The sequence below is a fragment of the Gobius niger genome (genome assembly GCF_951799975.1).
Source record: "Gobius niger genome assembly, chromosome: 9".
Classification (NCBI taxonomy): domain Eukaryota; kingdom Metazoa; phylum Chordata; class Actinopteri; order Gobiiformes; family Gobiidae; genus Gobius; species Gobius niger.
Window position 1 is genome coordinate 3,268,927 of NC_136860.1, and position 21,424 is coordinate 3,290,350.

General features: G+C 45.3%; 1 protein-coding gene across 1 annotated transcript in view; it reads left to right on the plus strand.

Annotated features, from left to right (window-relative positions):
- Window positions 1-21,424, plus strand: part of slc4a3 (solute carrier family 4 member 3) — a 117,122-nt gene that overhangs the window by 16,185 nt on the left and 79,513 nt on the right. Inside the window, exons 7-16 of the mRNA XM_079562842.1 lie at window positions 5,459-5,601; window positions 6,661-6,841; window positions 7,792-7,927; window positions 12,035-12,203; window positions 12,982-13,087; window positions 13,173-13,357; window positions 13,438-13,657; window positions 15,050-15,265; window positions 15,674-15,822; window positions 20,584-20,778. Of these exons, the coding sequence (XP_079418968.1) occupies window positions 5,459-5,601; window positions 6,661-6,841; window positions 7,792-7,927; window positions 12,035-12,203; window positions 12,982-13,087; window positions 13,173-13,357; window positions 13,438-13,657; window positions 15,050-15,265; window positions 15,674-15,822; window positions 20,584-20,778 (1,700 nt within the window). The remainder of the gene's footprint in view (window positions 1-5,458; window positions 5,602-6,660; window positions 6,842-7,791; window positions 7,928-12,034; window positions 12,204-12,981; window positions 13,088-13,172; window positions 13,358-13,437; window positions 13,658-15,049; window positions 15,266-15,673; window positions 15,823-20,583; window positions 20,779-21,424) is intronic.

Genomic DNA, 21,424 nt, shown 5'->3' on the forward strand with positions numbered 1-21,424 from the left:
GTCTTCTCCGAGGAATGAGTCTGCAACATAAAATATATTAAATATGGTCTGTGCTTCTGAGGTGTACAAACTTGTGACGGATTTTCATCGTGTTTCTCAGCCCTGAGGTGTTAGTTGTGGGATGTCTGAGTGATATCACCCTTTTATCTGAGGGGCTGTGGGACTGAGGGACTGTGGGACTGAGGGGCTGTGTTACTCAGGGACTGTGGGACTGTGGGGCTGAGGGACTGTGGGGACTGAGGGACTGTGGGACTGAGGGACTGTGGGACTGTGGGGCTGTGAGACTGAGGGACTGAGGGACTGAGGGACTGAGGGACTGAGGGACTGAGGGACTGTGTTACTGTGGGGCTGTGGGACTGTGGGACTGAGGGACTGTGGGACTGTGGGACTGTGGGACTGTGGGACTGAGGGACTGAGGGACTGTGGGACTGTGGGACTGAGGGGCTGTGGGACTGAGAGACTGAGGGACTGTGGGACTGAGGGACTGTGGGACTGTGGGGCTGTGAGACTGAGGGACTGTGGGACTGAGGGACTGTGGGACTGTGGGACTGAGGGGCTGTGGGACTGAGAGACTGAGGGACTGTGGGACTGAGGGACTGTGGGACTGTGGGGCTGTGAGACTGAGGGACTGAGGGACTGTGGGGCTGTGAGACTGAGGGACTGTGGGACTGAGGGACTGTGGGACTGTGGGACTGAGGGGCTGTGGGACTGAGAGACTGAGGGACTGTGGGACTGTGGGTCTGTGGGACTGTGGGACTGAGGGGCTGTGGGACTGTGGGACTGAGGGACTGTGGGAATGAGGGACTGAGGGACTGTGGGGCTGTGAGACTGTGAGACTGTGGGACTGTGGGACAGTGGGGCTGTGGGACTGTGGGACTGTGGGACTGTGGGACTGTGGGACTGTGGGACTGTGGGACTGTGGGACTGAGGGACTGTGGGACTGAGGGACTGAGGGACTGTGGGGCTGGGGGACTGAGGGACCGAGGGACTGAGGGACTGCGGGACTCTGCTCTGGAGCTGGCACTGCCCCACAGAGCCGTGGCATTTGTGGTTTGTCAATGGGCAGATCCATCAGTGGAGTCTATTTTAAACACAGGGGGAGGGTCCCGTCGATGTCGGGGCTGCAGCAGGAAAGGCCCGGGGCAGAGTCCATCGATCAGGGATCATTAGTTCCATATGCGCTCGGACTGGTTTAAACTGGAGGAGATCAAAGCCATTTGTTCATTTTCACCACATATTTGAATTCACTTTAAGTCAGGAAGTTTCAATAAAGATATATTCATTTTTTTTTTTTCAAAGCTGGTTGAAAAAAGCGTCACAACTGCAATAAATAAACAAAGTGACAACGAAAAAGAGACGAAAATGTGACAAAAATGATGAAAAATGTGACAAAAAATGATGAAAATGTGACAAAAAAGTGACGAAAAATATGGCAAAAAATGTGAAGAAAATGTGGCAAAAAATTACAAAAAATGTGGCAAAAAAGTGACAAAAAAGTGAAAAAAATATGATGAAAATGTGACAAAAAAGTTATGAAAAATCATGCCAAAAAATTGACGACAACCTGGCAACAACATGAGGAAATAGATCTTTTTAGATCAGTTTTGTAGGTCTTAGCTTTCAAATGAGGCGTTACACTGGCTTATAGGCTATAAACTTTTAGATTTCGGTAAAGCTGAACTGGAGAAAATTCACTTGGTCAAGTTTTTTTTGCTGTGTCGTGGACAAAAGTTGCATGTAAATTTTGTCTAAACTTACAGCTCTTATCAATATCGTGAACTTATCCTGACCCTTTTCCACTCGTTTCTATTTTCCTGCGGCCGAATTTCCCTCTTTACCTGCTGCCCGTCACCTCTTGGACTTGATCTTTCCACTGATTTGGAAAATATTAGTGACAGCGGAACAAACTGGCTCCATCTGCTTTTGTGTAAAATCGATCGGCTCCATGTGACCAGAAGCCGTCGATACTTTCAACCGTGTGGAGCGACTCTGTGTCAATGCTTTTGGGATCCCATTTCAGGGATGAGCTCCGACTTTTAGCTTCAAATAAATCATTCAGGCACATTTGGAGCGGATTTAGAGATATTTTCCAACGTTCGTCAGCTTGTTTTAAACCCAAGGGACCAAAACTCATCTGTTGAACTCTGCAAACACCTATGGAAGCCAAAACGGAGACTAAAGTCGATGCTCCATGTGACAACAAACCGTCAATACTTTCAACTGTGTGGACCAAGTCGATGCCAGTGCTGCTGTTGAGATGGAAGGCTAGCACTTCTGGAATTAGCTCCAACTTTTAGACTTTCAACAGCTGAGGATTTTAGTTCTTTCCTTCATTGAAGACTTTGGACGGTTTGGTTGGATCTAAAGCTTCTCGATTTTGGATTTTGAGCTGTTTCCTAGTGATTTAAAGGTCTAGCTTTTGAGGGCCAGGGAACCAAAGTTCATTCATCCAAGGCTAAGCTACCGTCCCGCAGAAAGCGCTGGATGCTTTTTGAGTTCCCCTCGAGTGCGGAGCTGCGGAGGTGGTACCATCAGTGGAGATGACAGACCCCGATGGGCAGGAGGTGCAGGCTGGTGGGGGCCAGGCTGCGGAGGCTCAGGCCGGGGCCCCTCAGGCCGGTGCGAGTCTGGGAGCTGTGGAGAAAAAAAGCCTCGCGCAGGGGAGACGCCGCAGCTCGCAAAGACCCATGGAAGGGTTCGAAGACTTTGAGGAGTTTGTGCTGGACTTCGATGACTATGACCTGCTGGAGTCCATCCACACGCATCTGGAGGATGGACAGGAAGATGCGATACAGGAGTTACCCGGTGAGGCCTTTGGGGTTTGTATGTTCTGCTTGTTTCTGTGTGGGTATGTTCCTCTGTCTCGGGGTCTTGTTCACAAATGAGGGATGGTGTTGATGTTGTGGTGAAGAATCAAAAGACAAAGCTCTCCATTCACTGGTCGATCTACGTTCCTACCCTCACCTATGGTCACGTCATCTGGGTCATGACCGAAAGGACAATATCACGGATGCAATTGGTCGATATTAGTTTCCTCCGCAGGGTGGTTGGGAGCTCCCTTAATTAGACATGGGGTCATTAGACCATAAACATATTACACATATTACATAATAGACCTCTATCCCACACTCATCCCCATTAAAGTCACTATACCTGCTTTGTTTTTTTCTAGTAGTGGAACAGATTTTGTTTTGTCCTCCTGTAGCATATTGTAAACATTTGTCCATCTAATTACAAAGCTTTGGTATTCATTTCATAAACTCTCAGGGTCGTTTTCAAGCATTTCTGTGAAAATTACTCAAAAATCAGGATTCTACAAATATGTTAGAAAAGCGAGGAATGAGTTTGGACACAACAAACAATTTGATATATATATTTAGTGACTTCTTCTTTCATTGTTTGTAATTTAAAAAATCAGGTATAGGGCCTGTAATGATCAGAGTTGAAATTTGGAATCCAAGAAATTTGGTAGCACGGACTTTAAAAGTGCAATACAAGTGTAAGCCATTATTATTATTTCTTTCAGTATGGAAAATACAGCTGGAGATCAGTTGTTTGGCGAAAATGACTTGGTTTTGATAGAAATAATTCATCATGATCGTCATTGGCGACGCGTAGACTTCCCTCTTTCTTGGTACAGCTGCGTTTTTTTGCCTTTTCTGTGAACTGCATTTGTAGTTTCTGTGTTCCACATTGTTTTACTGGATACTTTTGTACATCTTTGCTGTGTTTTTGTGTGTGTGTGTGTGAGAGAGAGAGAGAGAGAGAGAGAGAGAGAGAGAGAGAGAGAGAGAGAGAGAGAGAGAGAGAGAGAGAGAGAGAGAGAGAGAGAGAGAGAGAGAGAGAGAGAGAGAGAGAGAGAGAGAGAGAGAGAGAGTCCATACTAGCCATGAAGCTTCTTAAAAATAAAGACATTTGAGACCTACAAATTTCTTCTTCTGAAACACTAAAGAGGAAAACGGAGCCCCTACACCTGCAGCACCATGGAGGCGTCACAAGAGGAGCTACAGGAAGCAAGGAAGGGACTAACGAGGTGGTATCCAGGCAAGACTCGCAGCTAAGCCACACAAGCTTCTATCCCTACTATTGTTCTGACTAATGTTCGGTTAATGGAGAATAAGACGGATTATATTCGTCTGCCTCGCTCTTCAGAAGATGAAGAAAGACTGTTGTGGGGCGGAGGGAGCTGCACAGGAGAAAGAGGACGGAGGACGCGGAGGAGCTGACCAGTGCAGGACACCATGCTCTGAAACTGGGACAAACAAAGGGCGCTCACAGGGCTATGGTGTTGCACTTGTAGATCCAGTTTCCCTCTATAGCACTTCTCTCCTTTGCAACAAGTGTGAATTGATTCATTTTCCTCCCTGTTCAGACTCAAATCGCCCGGCGCTGTGGCCTCGACTGTGGCCTCGACTGTGGCCTCGACTGCGGCCTCATTCAGCGGCTCGCGTTCATTCACTGAGTTGGTTTAATTATAGAGAATCTGAGCCTCTCACTCACAGTATTGAGCCCATTGACAGCGCGAGGCTAACACTGTTTCCTATTGATTTACTGACACCATTCACTGCTGGTTAAACAGAGCACTCGGCCTGAAGAAAAAGAGGCTAATTCTGAATACGAGCTTTTACACACACTCGATACGGTTTACAAGTGTCTGCAATGAAAATGAATGGCTCTGCAAGTGTCGAGATGAAGAGGCCAGAATTCTTTGGTAAAATGTGTCTTTTACAGTCCCAGTTATCAAGCTAAATGGTGTTTTTGTAAAGGTTTAATCGCATTATATTAAGACTTAATGAAAGCTGAAGTGTTTAGTGTGACCAGCTCAGATCGTAGTAAAAGTGGAACAAATTGTGTCATGTGGAGCGACAAATGACTTGAGAAATAAAATCCTATGAGATACTGTAGACCGTCATACAGCGTTATCATGAATGTCATTACATAAGTTGTGACAAAATGAAGGACTTAAATGTCATTTAATGGATTCAAACTGGAAATAAATTTACTTTTCTTGTCAAATACATAAATTCTGGCCAAAAACACCACTGTATTAACTGCAGTTTTCTGATTTGCAAACATTCCATCAAATGCTAAATGTTAAATATGCACAGTTTTTTTGTGTTGACCATTTAATTTACTGTTTAGCAAAAAAACCACAGGTGGCGCAATGACAGTCTTGGTCATTGGCCCGGCTGCGATCTTGCACAAACACAACTGTGCACTCGTGCTTTTGCCAGTGGCCTGAGGGCGTCGCTCAGGGAATAAAGTGGGTCGGGGAGGCGTGTGCTTCAACAAGCGTTTGCTGCATTCCCTTCGATGTCCTCTAAGTGCACTCACACTGGTCCATCTGAACCACATGTGAAGAGAGAGTGATGCAAGCCTTTAAAATGCTTTAAAAGGTGCTTAAAAATGCATTGCCTGTATATTATGTGTAAGTGAATTCCTTTTGTCTTTTCTGCAGGCCACAGGTTTGAGGATAATCCGGGGCTGAGGAGGCACCTGGTGAAGAAGTCCTCCAGGGGGCAGCTCTCCAGGACCAGCACCAGCTGCTCTCTTCTCACAAGCCTCAAGAAGAAGAAGAAGAGGTCGACCGAGGCGCATGAGGTCAGGAGGGAAAGGAACTCTGTAACAAAGATGATGGAAGAAATAGCTGATTTTGGGGTCCCAGTTCAATTTATACATATCCAGCTGAATTAACGTTTCAAAGAAGATAGTCCTTGAATAGTGCACTAATTGTGTCAAACAAAAATTAAAAATAATAACAAATTAGGACCAAAGCAAAGCCATATTTTAACAAAATAATTGGAAAATCATGACTGAAAAGGAGGTTTTTCTCTTCTCTTAAGTTGCAATATGTTTTTGTTTAGACTTGGTTTGCAAACATTTGTCAATCTAATGTCAGAATAAAGATGGAAGTCACTTTGCGACTCTCTGTGAATCAGTCCCGATCAAAAGATTTAAGACCAGTTGAAAAATAGTTGGATCTTAACACGGTTCCAAACAGAATGTCCATATGCAACAAGAAGAAATGGGAGTGAGCCGGAGGATCTGATTGGCTGGTGGATCCTTAAGCCACATTAAGGCTGTTACTGCAGCCCAATAACCGGTGGTTCTCACAGACGAAGCCTCAGTCTGAGAGATGCTCTCTAACATCTGCACAGAGCCAGCGGCTGTTTGACCTTTGCCCTGCACCACCGGAGGCTCCATTGCTCCACTGAAGCATAAAGCCCCAGGCCATTATGGCGCCCCCTTTCTGTGGGCCAGTAACATCGACAACCTTCTGGAGGGAGAATCAAACTTTCTTCCACCTTTCTGTGTCCCATGTTTGGTCTCTCTCCAAAGTCCAAACGGACAGTTCTGAGGCTCAGAAAGACGAGGGATTTGAAGATGAGTTTTGTTTTTGAAGTCCTTCAGTCGCAGATGCCTCTGATGATGATTATTGGGCTCCAGTAACGGCCTTAATGTGGGTCGAGGATCGGCCAGTGTCTTGACAGACACTCACTTTTGTCTCACTCCAATTTCTTCTGGTTCCATATTGAAGTTCTACTTAGAACCTTGTTAAGATCCAGCCATGCAACTGGCCTTTCATTGGGACTGTATATTGTGCATTAATTAGAATCCTTTTGAGATACCGGTTCCTTACGTTCGTAACTTTCTCTGCAGCTGTTCGTGGAGCTGAACGAGCTGATCGTGGAGAATAACCATGACATGCGCTGGAAGGAGAGAGCTCGCTGGATTAAGTTTGAGGAGGACGTGGAGGAGGAGACGGAGCGCTGGGGGAAACCTCACGTGGCGTCTCTGTCCTTCAGGAGCCTGCTGGAGCTCAGGAGGATCATCGCTCACGGTAAACGCACTCCCCACGTCTAAACAACGCCTGCACAAATGTTCCTTAAAGGTTTCTCATGCTCTAGACTTTTACTTGGAAAGAGTCACATCTGTTTTAGTAAAAATATAAATGGACATTACCACTGTCCCTTTTTGAATATATGAATGAAACAAATGAACATAAGAAACAACAACAAGGAAATATTATTTACATTAGGGCTAAACTGACCAGGCCTGTCCTCGATAAACAGTAGGATATACTTTTTTGTCGTCAATATATAATAGGGAGATATGCAAATTTACAATATCGAGTTTAAATCTGTCAAGAAATGTGGAAACGATTTGGAGAAATTGGTGTGAAAAACAAAACAAAGTCAACATAAAACAGGGAGGGATATGGGGGTAAAAAGAGTAAATCAATTGGGAAAATATCGGAGGAAAAAGTGGAAACACAAGGAAATGGGTAAAAAAAATAATGAAGAAAAAATAATGAAATTGGTAATAATAAAATCAACGTGGAACATTTTTTTGGGGGAAAAATAGGCATAAGTGGGGAAAAAAGGACATTTTTTAAATATAACATTGTAGCAAAATGGAGAAATAATCTGGGAAGAAAATAAGATATTGTAGGGCAAATTAGGAATAAATAGGCAATAAATGGGGAATAAAATAGGAAAAAAAATAGGAAGAAATGAGAACAAAATGGGGGAAAAGTCAGAAAAAAATTGGGCAAAACATTTGGGGAAATAGAGGGAAAAAAGGAGTGTTTCTGTTCAGGGCAATTATCTATTTGAGCGACAAAGCCATGCTAATTTGGATGTTTTTACATATTTCTGATGGTTTGCAAAAATATGACTACATCATTGTCTCCAAATCCCCCATAATATTGAGATATTCCTTTTTGTCAGTGTCGTAAGGATATTTGTGATTTGAGTTTGAGTCTCATTTGTCCGGCTTCTGTCTCTGCAGGGACCGTTCTGCTGGACCTGGACCAAAACAAGCTCCCGGCCATCGCTCAGACCGTGGTGGAAACCATGATCATCTCCGACCAGATCAGAGCCGAGGACAGAGCCAACATGCTGAGGGCTCTGCTGCTCAAACACAGGTACAGCAACATTTACATCAGCAAAGACAAGATCCGAAACTACAAGGTCTTAGCTTTCAAATGAGGCACTGCACTGACCTGTAGGCTGTAAACAAAAACACAACAAAAAAGTGACAAAAAGCAACATATATGGGACAAAAAGAGCGACAACAAAAGCAATGAAAACAAACAAGAAAACAACAAAAAAAAGAAGAAAAAAAAGAAAAGAAAAAAAGACGACGAAAACAAGACAAAAAAGGGAGAAAAAACAATGAGGGATGAAAAAGCAGCGAAAACCAGACAAAAAAAGGACGGAAAAGCAATGAAAAAGTGACAAAAACACGTCAAAAATGCGACCAAAATGCGACAAAAACGTGGCTTCAAGCGCGCCGACAACACAACAAAAACATTTAGATCAGTTTTGTAGGTCTTAGCTTTCAAATGACAAATAAGACAAAAACACGACAAAAAAGCGAGAAAAAGACAGAAAAGGGACAAAAAGCAACATATAAGGGACAAAAAGAGCAACAACAAAAGCAATGAAAACAAACAAGAAAGCAACAAAAAAAGCAAAAAGAAATAGGCGACGAAAACATGGCAAAAAAGGGAGAAAAAGCAACAAAAAAGGGACAGAAAAGCAATGAAAAAGTGACAAAAACATGATAAAAACACGACAACAATTTGACAAAAAAGCCACAAAACTTTGTCAAAAATGCGACAAAAAAAGAGAGAAAATAAAACAACAAAAAGCAATAAAAAGAGACAAAAACACAGCAAAAAAAGTGCTGCAAAAGCAACGATAACACAATAAAAATGTAGCAAAGAAGCGACAAAAATATGTCAAAAATGCGACAAAAACGAGGCTTCAAACAAAATAATTTTGATCAGTTTTGTAGGTCTTAGCTTTCAAATGAGGCACTGCACTGACCTGTAGGCTGTAAACAAAAACATGACAAAAAAGTGAGAAAAAGTGGTAAAAACAAGACAGAAAATGGACAAAAAGCAACATATAAGGGACAGAAAGAGCGACAACAAAAGCAATGAAAACAAACAAGAAAGCAACAAAAAAAGCAAAAAGAAATAGGTGACAAAAACATGGCAAAAAAAGGGAGAAAAAGCAACAAAAAATGGACGGAAAAGCAATGAAAAAGTGACAAAAACATGATAAAAACACGACAACAATTTGACAAAAAAAAGAGAGAAAATAAAACAACAAAAAGCAATAAAAAGAGACAAAAACACAGCAAAAAAGTGCTGCAAAAGAAACAATAAAAAAGTAACAAAGAAGCAACAAAAATATGTCAAAAATGCGACAAAAACGTGGCTTCAAACTAAAAAATTTAGATCAGTTTTGTCGGTCTTAGCTTTCAAATTAGGCATTACTCTACCACTCTCCAGTCGAAAAGCTGGTAAAACTGAACTGGAGGAAATACTCTCGGTTAAAGTGGGGGTGATTCACTGACAGGGATGAATAATGAATAAATCTATGAAAAATCAGAGCGTGTGTCTAAATATAACTGTTCAACTCTTCCTCTCTGAGCATTGATTAGTAACAGTAACAGTCAGTGTCGTATGGATTTTCTCTGTTACGTAACGACCCAAAGCGGCGTAGAGAATGTGCTCTGTCAAAACACATTAGTTCAGGAGGATCGAGCCTGACGTGTCACAAACAGAAGACCTGCTCTGTCAGAGAAACACACACTATCGCTCTCTGTGTGGAGTTACTGTTGGTAAATGAGGAAAACCGCTCTGCTACAGCGACACAGGGTCGACTTGTCAATAAGATAGTCATTTAATGTAGTACAAAACCTACCGGAAAATTCTCTAATACTGGCCTGTATTCCATCAGGGGCCGGGTCTCTAACAGGGGCCGGTTCGCAGCTGGCGGAGGCAAATTAAAGCCGGTCTCTAAAACAGGCCGGGGCTATTATTAGAAACTATCACAGTAGAAATATTCCCCATGTTAGGAATTTGTCTCATAACGTGATAACTCACGTGCAGGAAGTAAACAAACGGGAACCCAGGCCGAGGGGGACGCTGCGGAGGAGCTGATCCAAGCGTAACGTTGACACAGATTTAGCCACTTTTCAAACATCCTGTGATTATATTTAGAAACAGGGTAAGCAGCAAATGTTGTGTGACCCTCCAGGGTTTTAATAAAGTCACCATCGTGTCTTCAAAGCACGTCCAGCTGCTCCGTGTGCAGGTCAGTCCCACTCCTCAAAATAACTCCTGCGATCAGCGCGAGCGTCTCTTCTTCTTTCGGGTCAGTCTCATGATCGATCACAAACACAAACGCTCCGTCTAAACTCGTCTTTTACACAAGATAACAACAAATAATCTGGTCCGCGGTAAAAACTAAACAGAAACCTGCAGTGACATTGTCAATGTCAATGTCAATTTTAAAAGTGCTGTACAAGAACAGCAACAATATGTGCAATAAGCACAATAAAACTTAAACACAGGTCATACGGTGTCTGGTCTACATAGAACCGAAGGCCAAAGCAAAAAGATGAGTTTTTAATTTGGTTTTAAACTCCTCTACAGACTGAGCTGAGCGCACATGTAGAGGAGGCGGTTCCAAAGTTTAGGGGCCGCCACTGAGAAGGCTCGGTCACCTCTGGACACATGCTTGGATTTAGGAACAGACAAAAGGAGCTGGTCAGCAGACCTCAGAGCTCTGGAAGGACAGTAGAGCTGCAGCAGTTCTGACAGATACTTAGGTGCCAGTGAATTTAGGCATTTAAAAACAATCATCAGAATTTCAAACTTGATTCGAAAGGGAACTACCAATGTAAAGAGGACAGAATGGGAGTGATGTGCTCCCATTTTCTTGTGCCGGTCAGCAGGCGGGCTGCGGCGTTTTGGACTCCCTGCAGGCGTTGGAGGGATTTAAGGTCCAGCCCTGTGTAAAGGGAGTTACAATAATCCAACCTTGAACTGATGAAGGCGTGGATCGCCTTCTCTATATCTTTTTCTGGCAAGTAGGCCTTAATTTTCGCAAGAAGTCTCAGTTGGAAGTAGCTGGCTTTTACAACTGATCCAATGTGTTTTTCAAATTTGAAACAAGTATCAAAAGTCACCCCAAGATCTTTAACAGTGGGGCGGATAAAGGAAACAAGAGGCCCAATAACACTGTCGGTCTTTAGGTTTGACAGGGGGTTGCAACTTCCGAATACCGCTATCTCTGTTTTGGTTTTGTTCAAAGACAGGAAATTTGAACTTACCCGAGACTGGACGTCACTCAGGCAGTTTGTCAAGGTTGTTAAGGAGGTTTTACTTGTGTCGACTGTAATTGGCAAATATATTTGAATATCATCTGCAAAGCAGTGATAGGAAACATTATGCTTTTGTAAAATAGAACCCAGTGGCAACATATATAAGGCAAAGAGGATTGGACCCAAAAGGATGTTGATGTCAATGTTCTGCTAACAACAGCAAAACGCTTCTTGTTGTCCCGACAAAATAAAAGCAGTCAGTGTTCCAGCCGCTGGGAGAGGGTTTGAAATGTTAATTAATAAATGAACCTAATATTTTAGGTGCAAATGGACACAAATCTCGTTTTTTCTTCATTTTCCTGGTCGTCCGTTTTGCTCAAATAGAAATAAAGGCCTGTCTCTAATTGTGGCCTGGTTCCAATAAAGGCCTGGTCATAGATGCCCTTAAGTAAATAATCCCCCGGCCCAGATAAGATAAATTAAGATAATCCTTTATTGATCACTGTGTAAAACAGACAAGAAATGTGCAAACAGTTCAATAGTAGAAAACGAGGTAAAGCACAAATCTTAGGGGGCAGAGGTATAACAATAAGGGAATAATAATAAATAAAAATAGGATAAAAATTAGAACAGGTTATATAAGTAGAATATCGGGGTGTAAAGTTACAGTCCTAGTGCATATTAGAGAATTTACGTTATACGAGTGAAGAAGGTTGCAACACAGTGTCACTGAGGGCAACCTATTCAAGGGGAATTACGTTATATATTTTTAAGAGTGTGTTTTCACTGAGAACTACCCTGATGAACAGTGATGCAGCTTCGTACTCGTCCCTCAAAACCATCACCTCAAACTGACCTCTCTCTCTCTTCCCTTCCCCCCTCTGGACTAAACTCTGTGTTCTTCTCGTAGCCACCCGAGCGACCTGAGACACCGCTTCCATCGACACCACTCCAACTCCAGCTTTAACCACCACATCGACGCCAGCCTGCCCCTGGTGCTGCACGAGCTGGAGCACGAGCACCGAGAGACCAAGGGGGCCACGTACGACCCCAAACAGGACGCCTTCACCATCCTATTCGTGAGTATCTCCAGTGTAGGAGGGAGGGGGGTTCATGTTCACAAGACGACACAGGAGAAACCGCCATTGAGTCAGAGGGCAGCACTATTTCATTTCATTTTTATCTATTTATTTATTTGAATTGATCTGGTGGTTCTTTCATTTGTTACATAAAATAATATTTTCAGACAATTGAAAAGGAGCACAAAGAAGACAAACTTGTATTATGTGCCCTTTTCTCCAAAAGAAACAACATTTTCAAGATGGTCCGATTTAGCAACACGTCAGTCACAAGAAAAAAATAAAATAAATACACGCAACAAACAGTCGCTCGTTTACATTAAACATATGCCACAAGCAGGGTTTCGACATCAAAACAAGACATCCACAGACTTTATGAAAAAAACTCTTATCCTTGTTAACTTCTACTATTGCACAGAGCCTCTGTGTTTTTCTTCATATTGCCCTCAAATATTGCCCTCCTGGAACCGTCACCTTAACGTGGTGGAGGTTTGAGCAGTTTTGAGTTTAGTTCAAGACATTTTCGCTTTGATGCTCTGTTTTGGTGACGCCTACAGACGTTTGCTTAGAGGTGCCTTAATGTATATGAAAAATCTAAGTTGATTTTTATTTACCTTTTTGTAGCCCAATGGTTGCATGAGTGGTTTATGGAGCCTTTACTTTCCATCATGGCGGCCTCCACAGGGATCCAGGAGAAATTGCACAATATGTCATCTTTAAATTATCCTCAACTTAAACAACACAACCATGTTTCCTGATTTTTGTTTTTTCCCCTCAGAAATCTCTCCACCCGCTGCCTCCGGAGCACCACCCCGCGGCGGCGCGATCCTTCAAACTCATGGAGAAGATTCCCAAAGACGCAGAGGCCGTCATCGTCTTAGTCGGTCTGTTCACCTCTGTCCGCCCTTCATCTGGACTCCGCTGTGTGTCAGATAAGTCTTTGTAATAAATGCCCCATCGTGTGTGCAGGCTGTGCGGAGTTCCTGGAGCAGCCCGCCATGGCGTTCGTGCGTCTGAACGAGGCCGTCCTGTTCGAGTCCATGCTGGAGGTGCCGGTCCCCGTGCGCTTCCTGTTCTTCCTCCTCGGGCCCAGTCAGAACAGCATGGACTACCACGAGATCGGGCGCTCCTTCTCCACCCTCATGTCTGACAAGGTACAGCTCCACATGTCCATGAATCTCCTCTTTTTCACTGGTATAGTCTTCATTATTTCTATGTTATTTTTTCCCCCCAGAACTTCCATGAGGTGGCGTACTTTGCGGATGACCGCCAAGACCTGCTGAACGGCATAAACGAGTTCCTGGACTTCAGCGTGGTGCTCCCTCCGTCGGACATCGAGGGCAAAGATCTGCTGAAGACCGTGGTGGACTTTCAACGGCAGATGGTGAAGAAGAGGAAGGATCGAGAGCTGCATAAAAACCACTCCTTTAACGGACAGGAGCAGGAGCACAAAGGTAACGGGGAGACAGGAACTACTGCAAATTATTGTGATCATATTAAGCTTGTTTTCTCCCTTAACATTCCAAGCTCTGCCTTTTTCATGTTTATTATATTACTTTTTCTCACGTCACGATGTAGTTTTTGGTCATTTCCTTTGTGGGAGACAACAGTGGCTAAAGACATGAGAAACATTTGGTGTGGTTTAGTTTCTAACTGCCCCCAGCCTGCCTCACAATGCTTGTATTGAAAATTAGGCAATGTAGGTCTGAATGGATCACAGCTTTAAAGCAGTACTAAGTAACTCATGCCCCTAGAGGCCATAAGCGCCACTGCAGGTGTCGTAGCATGTTGCGTTTTTTTACTCATTAATTGTCTTGGAGAGTAAATACTACGCTGACAGAAAAGACAAAAGGACAGAGGGATATTGTTCATCCAATTCCACAATGGAGATCATTTTTTTCACTCAAACTTGGCTGTAAATACTGTTTAAGTGGCGCTAGCCCGGAGTTAGCTTTGCCCGTTAGCCTGTTAGCTTGTTCTTCGTGATTCTATTAGTGTGTATTGGTGACTCCGGTCCAGTGGCAGTCAAGTTGCAAGTGTGGTTTTCTGGCCAGAGACACCAGGGGGAGATGAGAGACCCCCCAATCTTACCATTAACACTTGTATTACCCCCAGAGGGACGACGGGAAGGATACCAAAAAAATGACAAAAACAAATTGACCAAAATGTGATAAAAATTTGACAAAAAAATAAATAAAAAATTGACAAAATGTGACAAAAAAAAGACAAAAACGTGACCAAAAAATGACAAAAATGTGACCAAAAAATGACAAAAATGTGACCAAAAAAAGGACCAAAAAATGACCCAAAAAATGACAAAAATGTGACCAAAAAATGACAAATATGTGACAAAAAAAAATGACAAAAATTTGATAAAAAATTTGACAAAAAATGTGACAAAAAATGACAAAAAAAATGACAAAAAAGCTTCAAAAATTAGTTGAATACCCCACAAAAAAATGATGGGGAAAAAATCGGATGACGTGAGGAAAAAGATCCTCTCGGTTCAGGCGGGAGTTAAGAGGTTAATTCCATCCGGTACTTGAAAGTTGCCTAAAACCAGGGGAACAAGATTGCCCCAAAAATGCTTTTTCTGTGCTTACTTCCTATTTATTAATATTGCCTGCAATGCACAAACCATTCACCAGGGGGAGCTGCAGCACCTTCAGCACCCTTGGTTCCCACGGCCTTGTCTAAAACTTGCAACAAGATGCAAACCTGCAAGAGGCAGCAATGAGACATCTTCATTTAAAATCCTTAGTTTTAGACAAACTAAATGAAATGATGTGATTAAATGACCTTTAAATGGATGGTGACTGTGACGTTCTCCTGTGTCGTCCTGTCAGAGGTGACCCCGGAGGAGGAGGAGGTGGTGGACCAGGAGGTGGACCCCCTGAAGCGCTCGGGCGTCCCGTTCGGAGGTCTGATCCACGACATCAGGAGGAGGTTCCCGCATTACGTCAGCGACCTGAAGGACGCCGTGGACATGCAGTGCCTCGCCGCCGTCATCTTCATTTACTTCGCGGCTCTGTCTCCGACCATCACCTTCGGGGGCCTGCTGGGTCAGTGGAGACACAGTGTTCTGCAAATAACATGAGATCACATGAGACTTTATTGGTCTCACTTCGGTCTGTCCTCAGGGCTCTGTTTTATCAGGGCTCTGTGACTCCGCCCACATCTGAGCAGAGAACACACATGCTTCAGTTTTTAGATCATACAAAGCCTATTTTAAGTCTTTTTCTTATTTCTCAGAGTCACTTTGGTTTAAACTGATGTACAATTTAAAGAGAACTTTGATTTTGATGGAAAAATATATTGTAGGAAAACAAAAAAATCACCTTTGGAAAGATGACCCACAACAATCACAAAAAAACCCTGCAAAATCCTGGAGGGACTGATGTGAATCTTCTTCTTCTTCTTCTTGTGCACAAGAAGAAGAACATTAGAAATCACATTGTTATTTTCTGCAGGAGAGAAAACCGAGGGTCTGATTGGAGTGACGGAGCTGATCATTTCCACGGCGACTCTGGGCATCCTCTTCTCTCTGCTGGGGGGTCAGCCGCTGCTCATCATCGGCTTCTCCGGACCTCTGCTGGTGTTCGAGGAGGCCTTCTATAAGGTAATCATACATGTTTATTTGGAGAAGTTTTCTTACCCAAAGATCCCAACACATAAAGATAACTGAATGATGTGCTGTTCAGGAGAAGCTACATAATGCTAACCAGGTTCATTTAGGCCTCCGCTGGTGTTGAAATGATCAATCATTATGGAAATAGGTGAGAGTCCTTTTGTGTTTGTTTTCCAACTGGTTTTAGCAACAACAAAAAATCTGGCATCTCTTTCCAAGTGTGTGGCTTCTCTGCTGTCTGATCGGATAGTCGTCCTGTGAAACAAATCACACTATACAATATAAACATAGACAACTTTTACATACTGTAGTAGTTTCCGGGCTATAAGCAGCCTTTTTCACACGCTTATACAACGGTGCGGCTAATTTGTAGATTTTTTATGGACATTTATGGCTATTTCTAATGATTGATTTACAAATATTCTAATATTATACTATTGCAAGAAAATGTCACTTATTTCTAGATTACTTTTTGCAGTGTTTGCACTTTAGTTTGACTGAACACACAGGGGTTTAAAGAGGAATATAATCGAATTTCTAAACCTAACCTTAACTGATTGCATTTCCTCCAGTTCAGCTTTACTCAAATCTTATTTCAAATGAGTGTAATTTGTAGCTAAGGACTACAAAACTGATCGTAATTTTTTGTAACCGTTTTTGTTTTGTTTTCATAAGGTTATTTGCCTTTTTTGCTGCTTTTTTTATTGCTTTTTTGTCTTGGTTTTGCCACATTTTTTGTCACGTTTTTGTAATTCTATTCTTGCTTCTTTGTTGCTTTTTTTTCACTTATTCGCCACATTTTTGTCATGTTTGTCACGTGTTTGTTGCTCTTGTCAAATTTGTTTGTGTTTTCCTCCTCGTTTTCATTGCAACATTGACACTGTTTTCAAGCTTTTAGATTTGGGTAATGAAGGACGGAAGAAAATGCTTGGTTCACGTGGGGGTTGAGAGTTCTTAACACACTTTTATAAAAGTAAATGTACCTGTAGCCACCCTTCTCCTGAAATATTTGAGAATATCCTGTATCCTGATGAAGCTTCAAATGCGGTCTATATATATGTACTTTTTTTTATTCTTTATAAATTTTGCTCAAAAAAAAAAAAAAAAAAAAAAAAAAAAAAACAAACAAAAAAAAAAAAAATTTATAAAGAATAAAAAAAAAAAAAAAAAAAAAAAAAAAAAAAAAAAAAAAAAAAAAAAAAAAAAATAAAAAATAAAAAAAAAAGTACATATATATATATATTATAAATTTTGCTCACAACCCCCATGAGCTGCCACCTTAACGTGGTGGGGTTGTTTGAGTACCCGAATGATCCGAGGAGCTATGTTGTCCGGGGCTTTATGCCCCTGGTAGGGTCTCCCATGGCAAACAGGTCCGAGGTGACGGGTCAGACGAAGAGCAGCTCACAAGACTTCTATGGACGTACACCAATCAAGGACCGAGACGTCGCCCGGCATGGCGCAGCCGGGGCCCCACCCTGGAGCCAGACCTGGGGTTGGGGCCCGAACGCGAGCGTCTGGTGGCCGGGCCTCTGCCCACGGGGCCCGGCCGGGCACAGCCCGAAGGGACGACGTGGGCCCGCCCTCCTGTGGACCCACCACCCGCAGAGGGATCCGTAGGGGTCGGGTGCTAAGAGGACTGGGTGGCAGTCGAGGCCGGGTGCCTCGACGACCTGGTCCGCATGCACAGCTTCTGGCGTTCGGGACATGGAACGTCACCTCGCTGGGGGGGAAGGAGCCTGAGCTTGTGCGGGAGGTTGAGAGATACCGACTAGATATAGTCGGGCTCACCTCCACGCACAGCTTGGGTTCCGGATCCCAACTCCTGGAGAGAGGCTGGACTCTCCATTTTTCTGGAGTTGCCCGCGGGGAGAGACGGCGGGCTGGGGTGGGTTTGCTCATATCCCCCCAGCTCAGCCGTCACGTGTTGGAGTTCACCCCGGTGGACGAGAGGGTCGCGTCCCTACGCCTTCGGGTCGGGGACAGGTCTCTCACCGTTGTCTCGGCCTACGGGCCCAACATCGGTGCAGAGTACCCGGCCTTCTTGGAGTCCCTGGGAGGGGTACTAGATAGTGCTCCGACTGGGGACTCCATTGTTCTACTGGGGGACTTCAACGCCCACGTGGGTAACGACAGTGAGACCTGGGAGGGAGTGATTGGGAGGAACGGCCTCCCCGATCTGAACCCGAGTGGTGTTCTGTTATTGGACTTCTGTGCTAGTCACGGTTTGTCCATAACGAACACCATGTTCGAGCACAAGGGTGTCCATAAGTGCACGTGGCACCAGGACACCCTAGGCAGGAGGTCAATGATCGACTTTGTAGTCGTGTCATCTGACCTCCGGCCGCGTGTCTCGGACACTCGGGTGAAGAGAGGGGCGGAGCTGTCAACCGATCACCACCTGGTGGTGAGCTGGATCCGCTGGCAGGGGAGGAAGCCGGTCAGACCTGGCAGGCCCAAGCGTGTTGTGAGGGTCTGCTGGGAACGACTGGCGGATCCCTCTGTCAGTGGGGTCTTCAACTCCCACCTCCGGAAGAGCTTCACCCAGATTCCGGGGGAGGCGGGGGACATGGAGTCAGAGTGGACTCTGTTCTCCTCCTCCATTGTTGATGCGGCTGCTCGTAGTTGTGGCCGTAAGGTCTCTGGTGCCTGTCGCGGCGGCAATCCCCGAACCCGGTGGTGGCGCCCGGAAGTAAGGGATGCCGTCAAGCTGAAGAAGGAGTCCTACCTAGCCTTGTTGGCTTGTGGGACTCCTGAGGCAGCTGAGAGGTACCGGCAGGCCAAGCGTGCTGCAGCTCGTGCGGTCGCAGAGGCAAAAACTCGTGTCTGGGAGGAGTTCGGGGAGGCCATGGAGGAAGACTATCGGTCGGCCTCGAAGAAATTCTGGCAAACCATCCGGCGCCTCAGGAGGGGGAAGCAGTGCTTCACCAACACTGTGTACAGTGCGGGTGGGGGGCTGCTGACCTCGACTGGGGATGTCGTCGGACGGTGGAAGGAGTACTTCGAGGACCTCCTCAACCCCGCCGTCACGTCTTCCGATGAGGAAGCAGAGGCTGGGGACTTGGAGGTGGGCTCGCCCATCACCGGGGCTGAAGTCACCGAGGTGGTGAGAAAGCTCCTCGGTGGCAAGGCTCCGGGGGTGGATGAGATTCGCCCTGAGTACCTTAAGTCTCTGGATGTTGTAGGACTGTCTTGGCTGACACGTCTCTGCAACATCGCGTGGCGGTCGGGGACAGTGCCCCTGGATTGGCAGACCGGGGTGGTGGTCCCTCTCTTTAAGAAGGGGGATCGGAGGGTGTGTTCCAATTACAGAGGAATCACCCTCCTTAGCCTCCCCGGTAAGGTCTACTCCAGGGTGCTGGAGAGGAGGATCCGGCCGATAGTTGAACCTCGGATTCAGGAGGAACAATGCGGTTTTCGTCCTGGTCGTGGCACACTGGACCAGCTCTATACCCTCCGTCGGGTGCTCGAGGGTTCGTGGGAGTTCGCCCAACCAGTCCACATGTGTTTTGTGGACTTGGAGAAAGCGTTCGACCGCGTCCCTCGTGGTGCCCTGTGGGGGGTGCTCCGGGAGTATGGGGTCCGGGGCCCTCTGCTAAGGGCTGTCCGTTCCCTGTATGACCGCAGCAGGAGCTTGGTTCGCATTGCCGGCAGTAAGTCAGACCTGTTCCCGGTGCGTGTTGGTCTCCGCCAGGGCTGCCCTTTGTCACCGGTTCTGTTCATTACTTTTATGGACAGAATTTCTCGGCGCAGCCAGGGGCCGGAGGGTGTCCGGTTTGGGAGCCTCAGAGTCTCATCTCTGCTGTTTGCAGATGATGTTGTTCTGTTGGCTTCAACAAACCAGGACCTTCAGCACGCACTGGGGCGGTTTGCAGCCGAGTGTGTAGCGGCCGGGATGAGGATCAGCACCTCCAAATCCGAGGCCATGGTCCTCCACCGGAAAAAGGTGGTTTCCCCTCTCCAGGTCGGTGGGGAGTCCTTACCTCAAGTGGAGGAGTTCAAGTATCTCGGGGTCTTGTTCACGAGTGAGGGACGGATGGAGCGTGAGATCGACAGACGGATCGGTGCAGCGTCAGCAGTGATGCGGTCGCTGTATCGGTCTGTCGTGGTGAAGAGGGAGCTGAGTCGGAGGGCAAAGCTCTCGATTTACCGATCGATCTACGTTCCCACCCTCACCTATGGTCATGAGATTTGGGTAATGACCGAAAGGACAAGATCGCGAATACAAGCGGCCGAAATGAGTTTCCTTCGCAGGGTGGCTGGGCGCACCCTCCGAGATCGGGTGAGGAGCTCAGCTACCCGGGAGGAGCTCGGAGTAGAGTCGCTGCTCCTCCACGTCGAAAGGAGCCAGCTGAGGTGGCTCGGGCATCTGTTTCGGATGCCTCCTGGTCGCCTCCCGCGGGAGGTGTTCCAGGCATGTCCTAGTGGGACAAGGCCTCGTGGAAGACCCAGGACACGGTGGTGGGACTATGTCTCCGAGCTGGCCTGGTGTCGCCTCGGGGTCCCCCCAGAACAGCTGGAGGAAGTGTGTGTGGATCGGGAAGTTTGGGCATCTCTGCTGAGACTGCTGCCCCCGCGACCCGGCCCCGGATAAAGCGGAAGAAAATGGATGGATGGATGGATGGATAAATTTTGCTCAATAGTCCGAAATGTACAGTAGTTTAAAATGTAAAACCTGTTTGATTTGAACTTGTTTACCTCACATGTGGAGAGATTAAGGTCATGTTTATGAAATGAAGTGTCTCTGTGCAGTTCTGTCAGGCGCAGCAGTTCGAGTACCTGACGGGCCGGGTCTGGATCGGGTTCTGGCTCATCGTGATCGTTCTGGTGCTTGTGGCGGCAGAGGGCAGCTTCATGGTGCGATACATCTCTCCCTTCACTCAGGAGATCTTCGCCTTCCTCATCTCCCTCATCTTCATCTACGAGACCTTCTCCAAGATATTCAAGGTAACATCGAAGCGTGAGCCGAGTAAAGTGTCGAAGCTCTTTCTGTGGTTGAAGTCAAAGCGATTAACACAGCTGATCAGATAAACGTTTAATTAGTGACTGACAGGAACGTATGAGATGGATTTTGTGGTTCATTTCAACGTTTTTGGCCAAAACAAAACCTTTGATAAATGGGAAGTAGAGGAGAGTAGGCAGCTAGGTTAGCTACTGTTAATAAAATATGAGCTTTACATTTCTATTTTTCTATTTTAAACGGTTAAGGCACTATTCATTATTTTCAGACGTAAAATGATCCAAGCACTTAAAGGGGCTAGATGCAAGTTTGCCATTTTATACTCACTACTGCCACCTCAGGTCTTACGTGTAACTGCAGCTTCTATATTAAAGGAATAGGCCACCGTTTTTACATACTAAGATATGTTCTTACCTCACTTTAGACGTGTTAATATATCCCCGTCTGGTCTTTGTCCGTGCGCTCTGTCACGCAAACGGAGCACATACGCAGCCTCTCCCACATGTCACATAGCTCCGAAAAAGCTCACGATAGAAGCTACCAAGCTCTTCCACGTGTTCCCTATTTAAATAAAGTTACGTGAAGTGTTTTCATGCGAAGTATATTTACACAGAAATGTAGCATGTCGATTTT